Source organism: Moschus berezovskii, chromosome 18 (assembly GCF_049115385.1).
Source record: "Moschus berezovskii isolate FMDL1 chromosome 18, NW_MosBer_1.0, whole genome shotgun sequence".
NCBI classification, from domain to species: Eukaryota; Metazoa; Chordata; class Mammalia; order Artiodactyla; family Moschidae; genus Moschus; species Moschus berezovskii.
The window spans coordinates 73,284,399-73,300,773 of NC_142477.1; the positions used below are offsets into that span (position 1 = coordinate 73,284,399).

At 50.7% G+C, this 16,375-nt stretch overlaps 1 protein-coding gene across 1 annotated transcript in view; it reads right to left on the reverse strand.

The window, feature by feature from the left end:
• The window catches only part of ERGIC1 (endoplasmic reticulum-golgi intermediate compartment 1), a 113,526-nt gene that overhangs the window by 26,081 nt on the left and 71,070 nt on the right, over positions 1-16,375 (reverse strand). Inside the window, exons 4-5 of the mRNA XM_055421833.2 lie at positions 15,961-16,055; positions 11,747-11,871 (exon numbers count right to left, since the gene is read on the reverse strand). Coding sequence (XP_055277808.2) covers positions 11,747-11,871; positions 15,961-16,055 — 220 coding nt within the window. The remainder of the gene's footprint in view (positions 1-11,746; positions 11,872-15,960; positions 16,056-16,375) is intronic.

The following is a 16,375-nucleotide window of genomic DNA, read 5'->3' on the forward strand; positions in this document are numbered from 1 at the left end:
GGGCCCCCCTTTCCCCTCTGGTGCTGAGACCCTGCAGAATGCAGCCTGTGAGCGGTGCTGTGGGATGACCATCTGCTCAGCGAGCGGCACCAGGGAGGCCGCCACAGAGCCCCCGGGGCCTCCCTCCCCACTGCTGCTCAGACCACTGCTCTTGGTGCTGTCCCGGCCCTGTCCTCCTCTCACACGGACGCCCCGCCCATCAGGAAATGCTGCCAGCTCCACCCCCGAGATGCCCAGCATCTGACCCCTCCAGCCTCCACCGCTTCCCTGGATTGGACACGGCAGCAGCATCCCCGCTGGGTTCCCAGCTGCCACCCTTTATTCCCCGGGGCCCTTCCCCAACGGTGGCCAGTGGGGACCTTTTGAACCTAGGTTTGGTCCCGGCACGCCTCTGCTCAGGACCCTCCAAGGCTTCTGTTCTCGAGGTGAAGCCACATAATCGCATCCTGCTCTGCTTCCTCCCTCTGGTCACTCCGGCCTCCCTGCTGCCCCGGGAACACTGCCAGCATGGTACCATCTTGGGCCTTTGTGCCGCGCCCGCTTCTGGAACCCTCTTCCACACAGTTTTCCCTCTGGCCTCTGCTCCGGGACACGCCCCCACCGCCATCCCCCAAGCCCCTGATGCTGCTAAAGCAGTCAGCATCACGTGCCACCTTGTCCTCAACTTGTTCTCATCTGTGTCCCTACGAGAATAGAAGCCCTCCACTGGTAGGGTTTGTGCCTGACTTGATGCTGCATTCCTGACCCAGAGCAGGTGCTTAATAAATATGTACTAAGTGAATGAAAGAATGAAAAAATGACATTAATCCTTAAAATAGCACTTTTGGCTTTGTCATCTGATAACTCCTAAATATTCACTGGAAGGACTGATGCTGAAGCTGAAGCTCCAATACTTCAGCCACCTGATGCAAAGAGCCAACTCATTGGAAAAAACCCTGATGCAGGGAGAGATTGAGGGCAGGAGGAGATGGGGAAGACAGAGGATGAGATGGTTGGATGGTATCACCGACTCAGTGGACATGAGTTTGAGCAAACTCCGGGAGATGGTGAAGGACAGGGAAGCCTGGCGTGCTGCAGTCCATGGGGTCGTAAAGACTCAGACACGACTGAGTGACTGACCAACAACTTCTGTTTTACAGAAAAGGAAACCGAGGCTCAGAGCAGTGAAGAAACTTGGTATTGTCACACGTCAAAACTGGGGCGATTGAACTCAGCAGCCCTGCGCTGGTGCCATGTGGAGGCAGCCCTTCTGAAGTCCTTCAGGACGCCCCAGGCTCGGGGAGATGACCCAGATGAGAGCCTGGCCGGGGATGAGTCCTTGGCCTGCTGTGACACAGACTTAGGATAGAAAATGAGGTTACCTGACCACATTGGTCCAGATGGAAGCAAAGACTGTGGGAGCTATGAGGGAGGGCCCCTAACTCATCTGGGGGTGTTCTCAGGGAAAAAACAGACCCTGTGCTAAGGTTCTGAAGATGAGTCAGGAAGAAGGGGGAAGGGCATTTGGGCAGAGGGACCAGCGTGAACAAGTATGGAGGTCAGAAGCTGCCGGGTCGGTGGGCACGCGTGAGGAGCGAGAAGAGCTCGGTATTGATGAGCCCGCGGAGACCTGGGGCAGTGGCTGCGGTAGGAGACAAAGAGGCACAAGAGGGAGGGGGGCTGCTGAACAAAGGCCCCGAACGCCACGCTGAAAAGCTCAGGCTTTATTTTATTCCGCCTCAACAAAAACTTAAAAAGCTGCAGTGGAGGAAGGAACATGGCTTATGGCTTAGCATCCACCAGCCCACCAGTCCATCAGAGTCCACTTATTTTACAAGCACACCTGTCTCCAGCATAAAGCTGTGGGCTTCCCGCAGCAATATTCCTGTCTTCACTGGGACTTGAGCTTTGGACTGACGGGAGAGGTACCAGGCCAACAGAGCATGGCCCGGACTCAGTGAGTCACGGTCAAGTGTGCCCTGGGCTGTTCGGAGGAGGGGGCAACCTGCTGGGCCTGGCTGAGGGGAACAGGAACAACAGCTCGGCAAGATCTCCCTGGCGGGACAGTGCTGCCCACTTCAGGGGCCCAATGGTAGGGCAGCAGCTGAGGGCCACAGACAGGTTCTGGTCTGGCCTCACTTCCTAGCTGGAGGCCCCTGGGCAAGGTCAGTACCCACCACCCTGTGCCTCGGTTTCCCCATCAGGAAAATGGGAATAATAACCACAAAGGGTTGTGGGAGGGTTAAATGAGATGAGGAATACAAAACTGATGGCAGGTGTTACTGGGTTGGCTTCACGGCATGAACACATTCAAGTCGAGAGAACAACCGTTCTGGAAGAGGGAAAAAATGTATATGGGCAGGGTGGAAATCCTACTGCATTCTAAAAGTGATTTAACCTTCATTTTTACTTAAATAATATCTAGATGTGAAAGTGAAAGTCGCTCAGTCATGTCCAACTCTGCGACTCTATGGACGGTAGCCTGCCACGCCACTCTGTTCATGGAATTCTCCAGGCGAGAATACTGGAGTGGATAGGCATTTCCTTCTCCAGAGGAGCTCCCCAACCCAGGGATTGAACCTGGGTCTCCCGCATTGTAGGCAGATTCTTTACTGTCTGAGCCACCAGGAAATATATTTTTCACTATGAAAACTGTCACGTGATAAAATTAGAACTAAAATCCCATTGCCTGCTGCCCCCAGAACGAAGAGACTGACAGCATCTGGCGTGCATCCTTCCGAGTTTTTCTAGGCAGTGACATGGGGCCCCCTGTGGACAAGGCCGTGGGCAGGGTTCGGAACTGGGCTTGGAGCCTGGGACTCACGTGCCCAGAATCAAATGAGTCAAGGAGGCTGGCTCCACGCATCTGCCACCCGCGGCTGCCCCGCGAGGCTGTGACTCAGTGACCCCTCCCCCTCGGCACAGAATCCATCACAGGTGGCTGACTCATGCCAGCACACGCTGGGCCGAAGAAAGCAGAGACGACGCTTTTAGAGCTGTGACTTAGGAACCGACGTCAGCGTCTCTGATGGGCGTTCAAAAACGTATAGATGGAGCCAGGCCCGCAAATGTCGGCCCGTCCTGTCCTCCAGCCGGGTGATTAAGCAAGGAATTGCACGGCGGGGGGCTGCTTGAGACATGCGAACTCTGGGACCTGGCTGACCTCCGACGAATGGGTGAAGGGGCCACAGGGCAAGCGTGAACTTGCTGCTGGCAGCTATGGGGGCGGGGCTGCGGACCTCACCATCATCACAGCTGCCTTTCTCAGCAAAGCACCCCTCGACTGCGTGTGCCAGGGAGGCACGAACGCTTAGTCCTCCATGGGAGGCGGGCCTGAGCTGTGACCGAGATGCTGGCTGGAAGCCACGCCGAGCAGTGGTGCGGGAGACAGAGCAGGCAGCCTGCTGCCAGGTGGCCTGGCTTCAGACCTGGCTCCTGGCCCTTGAGCAGCTCACATAATGCCCTGCGCGCTGCTGCAAGGACTACATAAGTTAACAGTGGGGAAGGGCCAGGTGAGAACCCAATAAGCGGCCGCCACGAGGTAAGGGCTGGTGTGACCCTGTTCTAGAATCCCAGCCCTCCTTGGCCAGAGAAAACCCACTTCTTGGACGTCATCCCTGCACACTTCGTGAGCACACTGGCACCAGACTGCTGGCAGGTGCCAGCTGATGAGATCATGGACACCCCACTGAGAGGAAATAAGGCCAGCCAGGGAAGGGCACTAAGACTTGTCCTGTCCCCACTGCAACATGCACTTTACAGATTTTAATTTGTTCACGTCTCTCAAGCTGTGAGGGCAGTATCACTATCCCCATCTTACAGACGAGGAAACTGAGGCTCAGAGAGGCTAAAATTGATTAGGCTTTTAACCAGTGAATGTCATTGCTAGGATTCTCAACCACAGGTCTGTCTGACCCCAAGGAGCAAGTTCTTGTTCAGCCAGAGCCAGCAGGAGGCCCATCAGAGCCTGCTGAGGGGAGCCGCCTGAAGCCTTGGGCATGCTTACCACGCCGGGGAGGGTGTGGCGTGGGGCTGTTCACCTGTGTCCTCCTGTCTCTGCCTGGGGCTGAGTAAACGTGGTGCCTCCTGCTCACCATCTGAGGTGTCCATATCTGTTTAACCCAAGTGCTCACACCCTCGCCAGGGAGACCTCCACAAGAGGGAGGTGGATGTGTTGTTCGTTCATCTTCAACCATCCTTCCACCCCAGACAGGCCTTCTCTGACTCTGCCTCAGTGGGTCTCCTCCACTGTAACACTCACTTCATTCTCTCCCAAGCTGCTTCGTTACACACTGGCTTGAGGGTTTACCTGTCACCCTGTAACAGACCATGAGTGCCGCCAAGAGCAGGGGCCTCAGTCGCTCCTCTCGGCACCACATCCCGGTGCCAAACGTGGAGCCAGGCTCACAGCAGGCACTCGAGAGCAGGATGCATGAACGAATGAGCTGGCGGAAGGGGAAGCAATGGTCCAAAGAAGTCAGAATGTGAAGGGGACTGGGGCAACATAAGGACCATGATGGTGTGGGAAATGGAGGGAGGGTGCCCCTGAGGGACCAGGGCCAAGACCTGTGGGAGCAGCAGCTCTCCAGGCAGAGATGGGGGCGGAGAGAAGGCATTGGAGGCGGAGTGAGAGCCTGGCCCACCACTCATTCCCCCACCTCCCTGCACTGTGCGCACACTGGCCTTCCCTCATCTCCAAGGCCCGCCCTCCAAGAACTCTGCTGTGCAGTGGTCCTATTCTCTCTGCTGTGCAGTGGTCCTATTCTCTCTCACGCGGGGGGCTTTCCCTGCAGCGCATGGGCCAGTGGTCGCCCCCGTCCTTGGAGCACCAGCCCTCCTCTTTGACTATGCTCTCTTCCAGATTCCAGGGCCCACCCGGCCCCGGATTCCTCCTATCTATCTGGCTGCTCCTTCTACCTTTCCTCCCCATTTCTAAACGCTGGTGGGCACCAGAAATCGGTCCTCAAGCTGCATCCCTATCAAGATCTTAGGTTCTTATATTTTTGGTGCCATGAACCCTTTGTCAGTCTGCCAACACCTACATTTTAATTACTTCAAATGTTTCAAATGCATAAAACATATAGAATAATAGAGTAAAGAAATAATATTTTAAACAGTAACAAAAATAGATCAAACATCTGCACATGCCTCTTTATTAATGCAGCAAAGACCTGGTCGCAGGCTAATGACTGTAACTTCAAAACTGTGATGAGTATAAACAGCATCTCAAAATGATCTGTGACAATTTTAATGTGATATATGTATTGTGATTTCTATTGGTGGCAAGGTCATGGGTGCTGCTAATGTTACTATGGCTTCCTGCCTACATTCGGCATGGGAGAGAGCACTGGATTGGAGTCCAGCACTCACAAAAATAAACGTGTCATTTGTTTCTCCCATCCAGGTTCACAGACTCCTTGAATTTGAGCTGCATTCCTGGGGAGTCTGTGGCCCCAGGTTTAGAACACTCTACACTTCTCCCGAGGTAATCTAGCTTAGACCAACGATTCTCAAACATGAGTGGCATCAGGACTCCTGGAGGGCTTGTTATAACACAGATTCAGTAGGTCTGATGTGGGGCCTGAGAATCTGCGTTCCTGACAGGTTCTGGGTGATGCTACTGCTCTTGCTGGGGGGCCCACTTAATTTATTTATTGACATATAGTTGATTAACAATGTTGTATTAATTTCTGCTGCATAGCAGAGTGACTCAGTTATACATATATACATTCTTTTTCATATTCTCTTCCATTATGGTTTAATCACAGGATATTGAATACAGTTCCCTGTGCTATCCAGTAGGACCTTGCTGCTTATCCATTCTATCTGTAATAGTTTTCACTGCTAATCCTAAACTCCCAGTCCACCTCTCCCCGTCCCTCCCTGCCCCTTGGCATGCACAAGTCTGTTCTCTTATGTCTGTGAGTCTACTTCTGTTTTGTAGGTAAGTTTGGGTCATATTTTAGGTTCTGCATATGAGTGATATCATACAGTATTTGTCTTTCTGACTTACTTCATTTGGAATGATAACCATCTGGGTCCATCCACGTTGTTGTAACTTGGAGACCCCACTTTGAGGGGTGCTGACATAGACCTACGACAGCCAGCATCATCTGTTCACAGATGACTCCCCATTTATGTCTCCAGCCCAGAGCTCTCTGATGAACTCCAGAAGCACCCCCTCAACTTCCAATGTAATATCTCCAGTGAGAATCCTAAAAGACATGTGTCCAGAATTGATGGACTGAGTCCCATCCCCCACTCCCACAGAATCCATGCTTTTCCATGCTTCCATAAATAGAAAATGGGATCGCCTGGCTGTTGAGACAAAAGCCCAGGAGGTTTCTTTGATTCCACTCTCGCCCTCACCACCCATAACCAATTGATGAGTAAGTCTTGTTGACGCCACCTCCCTGGTCTGGACCCTTCTCTCCAATACCACTGCCACAGCATCGCCTGTGACCTCTGCTCTTGGCCCCCTCCAGTCTACCTCCATGTAGATGCCCAAGTGATCTTTCTAAAGGTCTGCTGTCTAGGAGAACATTCCCTGATGATGGAAATGTTTCATATCTGCACTAATATGGTAGCCACTAGCCACGTGTGCCTATGGAGCGCTTGCAATGTGGCAAGTGAGACTAGGGGACTGAATTTTATTCAATTTTAAAAAAGTTAACTTAAATGGAGCTGTAGGCTACTGTACTGTATAGTGCAATTCTAAAACATAAATCAACTGCACTGTTTTCCCGCTTAAAACCTTCAAACGGGCCCCATCACACGTACCATAAATCCAAGTCACAGGGCACAGCCAAGACCCTGTGTGGTAGCTGATCAACATAGGGACCCCTGAGCCACACCTCCTAGCACACACACCCTTGAGTATTTCTTCCAGTCCCTCCGTATTTCCACTGCAGAACCTGGGCTGGCAGCTAACTCCCACTAACCCTTAAAATGTGGCAGAAGTGATAGTCTCTGCTTTAGCATTTAAGGAGACCTGAGCTGTGATGCAAGAAATCCACATGGAGAGACAAACAGGTCCATTCATCCCCAGCATCTGGGCTGAGCCTCCCAGTCATCCAGGTGGGACTGCAGAAGGGAGGGCACACTAAGTGGGGACGCTAAGGGGGGCACGCTCAGGGGGGCGTCCTAAGGGGGGTGCTAAGGGGGGGCACACTAAGGGGGGAACACTAAGGGGAGGCATGCTAAGGGGGGCACACTAAGGGGGGGCACGCTAAGGGGGGGCACTAAGGGGGGTGCACTAAGGGGGGGCGCTAAGGGGGGTGCGCTAAGGGAGGGCGTGCTAAGGGGTGCACTCTAATGGGGGGCACACTAAGGGGGGCACGCTAAGCGGGGCACGCTAAGGGGGGCTTTTTAGCTCCAGGTTATTGTTTCCGATGAGACTCAGGCTCAGTGCGACTTCTAAAAGCCAGAAATCCGAACCACCATTGACAGGAGGGTGCTGCTGCTGCTGCTGCTAAGTCACTTCAGTCGTGTCCGACTCTGTGTGACCCCATAGACGGAAGCCCACCAGGCTCCCCCTTCCCTGGGATTCTCCAGGCAAGAACACTGGAGTGGGTTGCCATTTCCTTCTCCAATGTGTGAAAGTGAAAAGTGAAAGTGAAGTCACTCAGTCGTGTCCCCAAAAGTAGGTACCCCACGGGCAAAGACAAAGAAGCAGCTGCAACAAGATGGGGGAGGTGTGCAGTCATGGTAAAATCAAATGGGGAGGCAACTCAGACTCCAGGGAGCAATAATACCAAAGAGGTTCTTATACTGTTGTGAAGGTTCTGAGCCTCATGTCAGGCTTCCCAATCTGGGAATCTGCAAAGGGACTGGGAATCCCCAGGGAGTTTGACTCTGAAGGCCAGTGGAATTTGATTACAGGATTTCCACAGGACTGGGGAAAACAGATTCCAGTCTTAGAGAGCAAACAAAATCTTCTGTGTGCCAAGACCCAGGGTAAAGGAGCAGTGACCTCACAGGAGACTGAGCCAGACCTACCTGCTAGAGTCGGAGGGTCTCCTGTGGAGGTGTGGGTTGGCAATGGCTCGCCAAGGGGACAAGGACACAGGCAGCAGCAGTCCTGGAAGGGGTCGCTTGGCGTAGATCCTCTTGGAGGTCGCCATTAACCCTACCATAGAGCCTGTGCCTCAAGCCAATCACCAGGAAGGGAGAGAAACCCACCCATCAGCAGACAACTGAATTAAAGTTTTACTGAGCATGGCCCTGCCCACCAGAGCAAGACCAAGTTTTTCTCACCACCAGTTCTTTCCATCAAAAAGCTTATACAAGCCTGTTAGCCTCATCTACCAGAGGGCAGACAGAAGAAGCAAGAAGAACCACAAATCCTGGCTAGAAACAAAACCACGTGGACAGAAAGTAAATCAGGATGAAAAAGCAAAGGGTTTTGTACTAAATGAAGGGATAAGATAAAACCCCAGAAAAACAACCAAATGAAGTAAAGATATGCAAGCTTCCAGAAAAAGAATTCAGAATAATGATAGTGAAGATGATCCAGGATCTTGAAAAAAGAATGGAGGCAAAGATTAAGAAGATGCAAGAAATGTTTACCAAAGACCTAGAAGAATTAAAGAACAAACAAACAGAGGTGAACAATATACTGGAAGGAATCAATAGCAGAATAACTGAGGCACAAAAACGGGTAAGTGACCAGGGGAACAGAACGGTGGAAATCACTGCCACAGAACAGAATATAAAAAAGAATGAGAAAAAAAAATGAAGACAGCCAAAGAGACCTCTGGGACAACACTAAATGCATTATAGGAATCCTGGAAGGAGAAGAAACAGAGAAAGGACCTGAGAAATATATGAAGAAATAACAGCTGGAAACTTCCCTAACATGGGAAAGCAAATAGTAAACCAAGTCCAGGAAGCAGAGCGTTCCAGGCAGGATAAACTGAAGGAGGAACACACAGAGACACACAGTAATCAAAAATGATGAAAATTAGAGACAAAGATAAAATATTAAAGGCAACAAGCGAAAAACGACAAATAACATACAAGGGAACTCCCATCAGGTTATCAGCTGATTTCTCAACAGAAACCCAAGAAGCCAGAAGGGAATGGCATGGTATATTTAAAGTGATTAAAGGGAAGAATCTACAACCACGAATACTCTACCCAACAAGACTTTTGTTCAGATTTGATGAGAAATCAAAAACTTTTCAGACAAGGAAAAGTTAAGAGAATTCAGCACCAAAAAAAATAGCTTTACAACAAATACTAAAGGAACTTCTCTAGGCAGGAAACACAGGAGAAGAAAAAGACCTACACAAAATAAACCCAGAACAATTAAGAAAACGGTAACAGAATCATATGTATCGATAATTACCTTAACTGTGAATGGACTTAGCGTACCAACCAAAATCACAGACTGGCTGAGTGGATGAGAACGTGTTCATGTATGCACTTCCACTTGCCACTTCACTCTACTTAACCTCCCAATGTATGTAATTATTTTATATTGTTAGGTTAATCGTGTTCCCGTTATGGCTTGCAATTGTAAATATCTTTTGTTTTTTGTCTGGGTATTGATTATGAAAACCAATAAACATCTTTTACTATTGTGATTATGTAACTATCATTCACTTAATACCGTTTGTATCATGATTGGTCAACAGAAAATAATAGAATTCTATAAAATTAAAACTACCATTTAATAGAAAAACCTGAGTCTACTTTTTAAAATCCAGATGCACAACAGGATTATTTTGAAATTTTTTGAAAAACAGAAATGCCCAGGTACTGCTACTCTTCTCCAAAGCTCCAGATGCATTTCTAATAAGCAGCCATGTTTAAAAACAACTGGACTAAATGAAAAAATCATGTTGTACACTTGAATATATACAATTTAAATTTGTTAATTATACCTCAATAAAGCTGGAAAAAAGATAATTGTAAAAATATACATATATACAGAGTATAGATTAGAAAAATTTAAGAAAATTAACCAAACCAAACGCAAGGCAATGTGTGAACCTTGTCATTATTGTTTTGAACATATCACAGAAAAATACATTTTTTTTTAAGAAAGTTGGAGGAATCTGGACACCACATGGATGTTTGATGATAATAAGAGATTATGTTTTAGGCGTAATGATGGCATTGGGACGATGCTAAAAAGAATACTTAGTTTCAGTCACACTGAAGTATTCACACAAATACTGAGTTACTTACAGACACATGATATAATGAAAGTCTACATTACATAACCTAGAGTGAGTGAGTTGCAGCGTGGAGGAGGCACGGACAAAACAAGACTGGCCAGGTGTTTCGACGGCTCTTAAAGAAGGACGATGGGATGTGTGTATGGGGTTAAGTCTTCCTTCCCCTTTTCTGTATTTGAAATGTTTTAATAATAAAAGCTTTATTAAAAAATAAAAGCCAGAGATCTGGACGCCCAGGCTTTGATATTGGCTCTGATGGATCCGAACGCTGTTACAGGGCAAATGTAACTTGTTTTGGGGCTGGGTGTGGTCAGTGAGTTTGCAACCTCTGATTGAGATGGCAGGAGGAAGGGCATCTGAGCAGAGGCTGCCCGCGGGCAGGCAGAAACCAGTGGCTCAACAACTTCCCTGGCGGTCCAGTGGTTAAGAACCCACTTTCCAATGCAGGGGACTTGGGTTTGATCCCTGGTCGGGAAACTAAGATCCCACGTGCTTCGGGGCAACTAAGCCAATGCACTGTAACTACTGAGCCCGTGCATTCTGCAGCCTCCGCAGGCCCGTGCAGCTAGAGAAGTCCGTGTGCCACTATGAAGACCCAGCACAATGGAAAAAAACGCCGGTGGCTCAGTCTGTCTGGGACCGGGAAGGAGAGCTGGGGACGGAGACAGCGGGGCAGCCTTGGCTGATGTAGTTCACCCCTCTGTCCCTCGTGTGTAAGCTGCCACCTCACAGTTGTTGCCCCACTGCAGTGACACTTAAAAAGCCCAGGAGAGTGCTGGCCACCTCCGGGGTTCCCCGGCTTTCCCAAGTGCAACATGCAGACGCCTGTAACTTAGGATCTGAAGTTCCTGGTTTGAGAGACAGAACATCGATACCTGAATGGCCCTTCAGAGCCAACCAGGTATTTTCAAACCCATCCACTCTCACTCCTCCCCTGCTTTACGCCTCATCACAGCACTCATGACCCACGGAAATGCTTCTGAGTTTGCACACTGTCTGCCCTCCTCCACTAGAACAGAAGCCCCGTGAGTGCAGGAACACTGCCCACCTAGTCCAGGCACGGCCGACAGCCCACCCCGGGACACAGCAGGGGCTCCATGAAAGCGTTCTCAATGAATGAATATGTAACAGCTCATTTAATCATCACAAAGACTTTGTGGAGTGAATGGTGTCATATTATTATTATCATCACACCCTGAGCCCAAAGATTTAAAAACTGAGGTTAAGATGGCTCGAGTGACCTGGAGACCTTTGCTTGGCCAAGAGAGGGTAGGGCAAGGATGCACACTCGGGCTCAGGGCTGCCAATCCCACTGTCTTCTCACCACCCACTCCTTCCACATTGGGGAGAAGAGTAGCTCCTTCTTCAACAGACCAGCTGGGGCTCCAAACCTCAGGGAGCCTGAAACCCCCGCTCAAGATTCTCAGCAAGAACTGCCAGGTACCTAGATGCTGGTCCTGAGCTTGCCAGGAGCCTGGGGAGGGAGGGCGAGTGGGTGCACAGCTCCAGCATCCAGTTTCCAAGGAGGAAGGGGACTGTGGGGATGGGGAACAGGCGAGAGGGGACCAGGCAGGGTTTCCTACCTTGTTGATGCTGAACTGCCCCTCGAAGCGGCAGCCCACCCCGTTGTTGAGCGGGATCTTCATCGAGTTGTCGATGTGCCCCACTTCATGCCTGCCCATCTCATCCTGGATGTCGAGCCCGACCACTGCAGGGGGCAAGGAGAGAAGGGTCACAAACACCCAGAGACACAGGGACGCCTCATGCATCCCCTGGATGGCCAGGCAGGGCCTCCAGCCATCCAGGAGCTCACAGTCTCGGGCCACAGTCTAGAGTCACAGAGAAGAGGAGAAAGGGATGGCTGGAGCCAGAGTGAGGCGCACACAGCGTTCCTGTCCCCTGCCTCTACCACCGCCAGCTACAGAGTCGGGGGAGGCAGCAGCTAAGGGTGCAGGGGTGAGGACTCTGCTAGCTTCGAGAAGGCAGGGGGACAGCGGAGAGACAGGCTTAGAAGGTGTCTTAGTCCTGGTCTGGCCTTTTACCAGCTTGCGACCTTGGCTAAGGCACTTCACCTCTCACGTCTTGGTTTCCTTCCCTGTAAATGGGGAGTGGAGGGGTAGGGATGATAATGAAAGCTTCCCTGGAGAATCACAAGGATCAGATAATTAATACGTGCTAAAAATGCTTACAATGGGCCTAGTGCTCAGTAGGTGGCAAGTACCTGATGGACATCAGCACTTACTGCATCTCAGTCCCTGCGTCCCCTGGCGTCATTCAGGCTCAGGCAGTCACTCATTCACAACTCACACCTCCCTCTACCCAGTGCCTGTTCCTGCCCTCTAGGGGCATGGGCACTTTTCTGAGTTCCTCAGCACACTTAAAGGGGAAACCTGGGGCCTGGAGACCTGGTCCTGGCTCCAATGTGACTCTCCATCACCTACTATGACTCAGCTTCCCAATCTGCAAAATGGGCAGCCTCAGGCCAACTGTATTCCCTGAGATGGTCTAAGTAGAAAGCGAGGGATCCCTGTAAACTATGGAGATGCAGAGATGGCCTTGACAGGAAAGCTAAGAAAGCAGGCTGTGATACAGAGAAACAGCAGCTGGAAGCAATTTTCAGTGAACCGACTATAAAAAGGAAAAATGGGAAGAACCCTGTATTCCTCAATGGGGGATGGAAGGACAAGAGGGCCCATCCATAGAAGGGAGTGCGATATGCTATTCAAAATGATGTTCCCGGATCTGTAGTATGTGGGAAATGCTGATGTCGTAATGTTCAGATTAAAGGAAACGCAAGCAGGTCTCCGTTTGACTCAGCAGTTCCACCCCCGGGGAGCTCATCCCCCAGACGCATAGGCATTGAGCCGTGATGCAAGGCTCTGGGCAACCTGGTTTGAAATCATGACGATGGGAAGCAACCCAACTGCCCACCAACGGGGGACTGGTCAATGGCACAGCCCCCTCTAGGACGCTGCGCAGCGGGTGCAAGGAAAGAGCTCAACCCATATGTGGGGAGAGGCAGCCTGAGCACTGGGGCTGTCCTGTCCTGTCTGGGGTTCCTGGTTCTGCCCCTACTGGCCACGGCACCTCGAGCAAGTTAGCTAACCTCTTTGTGCCTCCGTTGCTTGCTCTATCCTAGTTAAAACAGAACTATGGGCTAGACCTTCTTCTAAGTGCCTTTTCCATGAAAAGACACCCTCTGAACACCCCTGCGGGGAAGATACTATCATCAGACCCACCCTCTACTGGGGGACACTGAGGCACAGAGAGTTTAAGTAACTTGCCTGAGGTCTCACAGCTAAGAAACAATGGCACTTAGATGGAAACCCAGAGTCTGGATCCAGACTCTGGCCACTCTGCAAGAACACCTCATCTTAGTGCACTCACACAACCAAGGGATTCGGGACAGGGCCTGGCCCCAAGTAAGGGCTGAATCAACGGCAGCTGTGCTTATTATTTTACCAATATCATGAGTAATATAAGAAGAGCCCCAAGATACAAACGGAAAAAAAACAAGAAATCTCAGAAAGGTCCCCTGTAGTTGGGTCCCAATTATGTAGAAAAAAAAAAAAACCACCACCACCAAACATGACCTATGTTTGCAGACAGACAGACAGACACAGAGGGGCAGGAGGAGGGGTCCCAGCTGCTGACAGAGGACCCCTCCAAGTGGCTGGCACGTGGGATGAACTTACTTCTTTTACTTTTTTTTAACATTACTTCTGTATTTTGAACTTGTATCTTTTTTTTAAGCATCCCTGTATTAGTTGTGTAACAGAAAAATATTATTTCTGAAAGCAGGATATGAGATTGCACAGGCAGCATGATCTCAGCCATGTTTAGAAGCACAGGGAACGGAAGGCCAGTGGGACGGAGCAGCGTCAAATGTCAACTGATGTTGTCATCGGGGGTGGAATTACGGGCGATTTCTTCTCTCTCTGTTGCTCCAGATTTTCCAAAGGTACAATGATGAGCATGAATTTTTTTTCTATAATACAAATCTGAAGTTCCCTAAAGGAAAGTCTGAGTGTGGGGCTCTGGCCGGGTGGGGAGGGCCCCGTGGGTCGGCACAACCAGCAACTTGAGGTCGCTCAGCCCCTCCTGGGCTGGAACCCAGCCTAGAACCACCTCTCCTCCCACCCCTGCCCTGTTAGTCCCAGTCCTCAGCCTAAGAATTTCCTTGTTCCAGAGACATGGCTAACTTCTGAATGAGAAGCTGCCAGACCAAGTATTTTTCTGAGAAAAAGAGAAAAAATAAAAATAAAACCAGCCCATTTCAACAGGTTCCCTGGCTCGGGGCCCACTGTGGATTCACACTGTGATGTAATTCTCACCAAAAGCAATAACAGGGATAAATCTCTCCCTAGCTCTGCTGCAGACCCACCCAATGGTCTGCCCTTCAGGAGGAAGGGAGGGAGTGGGAGGAGGAGGAGGGTCTGCACTGGGTCAGCGCCAGGCTGGGCAGAGGGGCAGCTGGAAACCCAGGCTGCTCATGAACAGACCTAGGAACCAGCTCTGCAGAGCCTCCAACAGCAAGCCGGAGACAGCCCTATGCTGGGCTTCCCTGGGGGCGAGTGGTAAAGAATCTGCCTGCCAACGCAGGGGACACGGGTTCAGCCCCTGGTATGGGAGGATCCCACATGTCGAGGGACAGTTAAAGCCCACGAGCCTCAACTACCGAGCCTGAGCTCCAGAGCCCGGGGGCCTCAACTACTGAGCCTGTGCACCTAGAGGCTGTGCTCTAAAATGGGAGAAGCCACTGCGATGAGAAGTCGTGCACCACAGCTAGAAAGAAGCCCCGCTGGCCACGAGCAGACAGAACCCGAGCGCAGCAGTGAAGATCCAGCACAGCCATAAATAAGTAATATATATTTTTTAAAGAGACAGCACTATGCCTGTTATACAGTTGACGAAATGAGGCCTAGAGGGGTCACCTTAGCCAGGGCCACACAGTTTCAGTAAGCAAAGGAGCTAGAATCTGATCCCTAAACCAGAATCCCAAAGAGCTTTGTTTTAATACAGGTAATTCGTTTTCTTGGTTTTGAAACAATTTTTTTAAAAGCGCTCACTTTGGCAGCACATATACTAGAAAAACAAACAAAAGCCACAAAAGCCCCTCCGACAGACACATAAAGGAGTGCAAAGTAAAAGGGGATGTTTCCCACGGCTAACAACTCTGCGCTCACCCTGTTCCAGGTGACTCCTCCTGCGTAGCTGGAGGTCTCCATGCCTTGGATTGCCTGGGAGGTTATGTGGCCTCCAGCCTCCCTGCACACCACTCTGTAGCCAACAGCCAAGGACATGGATAACCACAGGCCAGCCCCCTTGCTACCAGGCGGGACAAACCGTGGTGTCATTCACACGCCACAGCTCCCCGGGGGATCAGGCTGCAATCAGACGTCAGCTGAGCACACACCTCTGCCTGTCATCTCACCTCCCTCACGTCCTTACAGGTTCCTCCTGGGAGCCCTCGCTCACTCAATCACTTACGAAACATCTAGGCTTTGCTTCTTGGGAACTTAACCTCAGAGACACCCTACCCCTACCTCAACCTGACAACTGTCTAGAGGTAAATTGTTGGCAGTTTCTTAAATATAGTTTTTTAATTCCCAAAAACCTCCAAGTGCGTGCATGTGGCACATCCTCCCCACTAAAAGTAGGGAGGGAGAGATTCCTGCTGCTCCATGTTTGCAGCTTGCCATCCACCTAATGTCCTAACTTAGCTCACCGTTTCTGCACACACAGCACTGCCTACAGGTGGTGTCTTGCGGAAGAGAGGGGTGCTGGGAATACTCACATTCGCAGTGCAAATTGGGGAGACTGATGTTCAGGCTGACGTCAATCTTGCCCCCGCTGTCCTTGTCCGGGTCATCGACGTACAGCTCGTTCACACTGCGAGAGACAAGTACGGGAGCCTCGATGAGACAGGCGGACTCATCCTGGCTACAGGGGACAGCCAGGGACACTTCACTTGGTGACCATGGCTCTGATAACCTGGACTCCCAGTTGGGGGAAGCCTGGGCCTGCCCGGACACAGGGGAGCCGGGCTCCCATCTCCGTACGTGGTTGTGGTTTGGTTGCGAAGTCGTGTCCAACTCTTGTGACCCCATGGATCGGAGCCCACCAGGCTCCTCTGTCCATGCGGTTTTTCAGGCGAGAATACTGGAGTGGATTGCCATTTCCTTCTCCAGGGGATTTTCCTGATCCAGGGA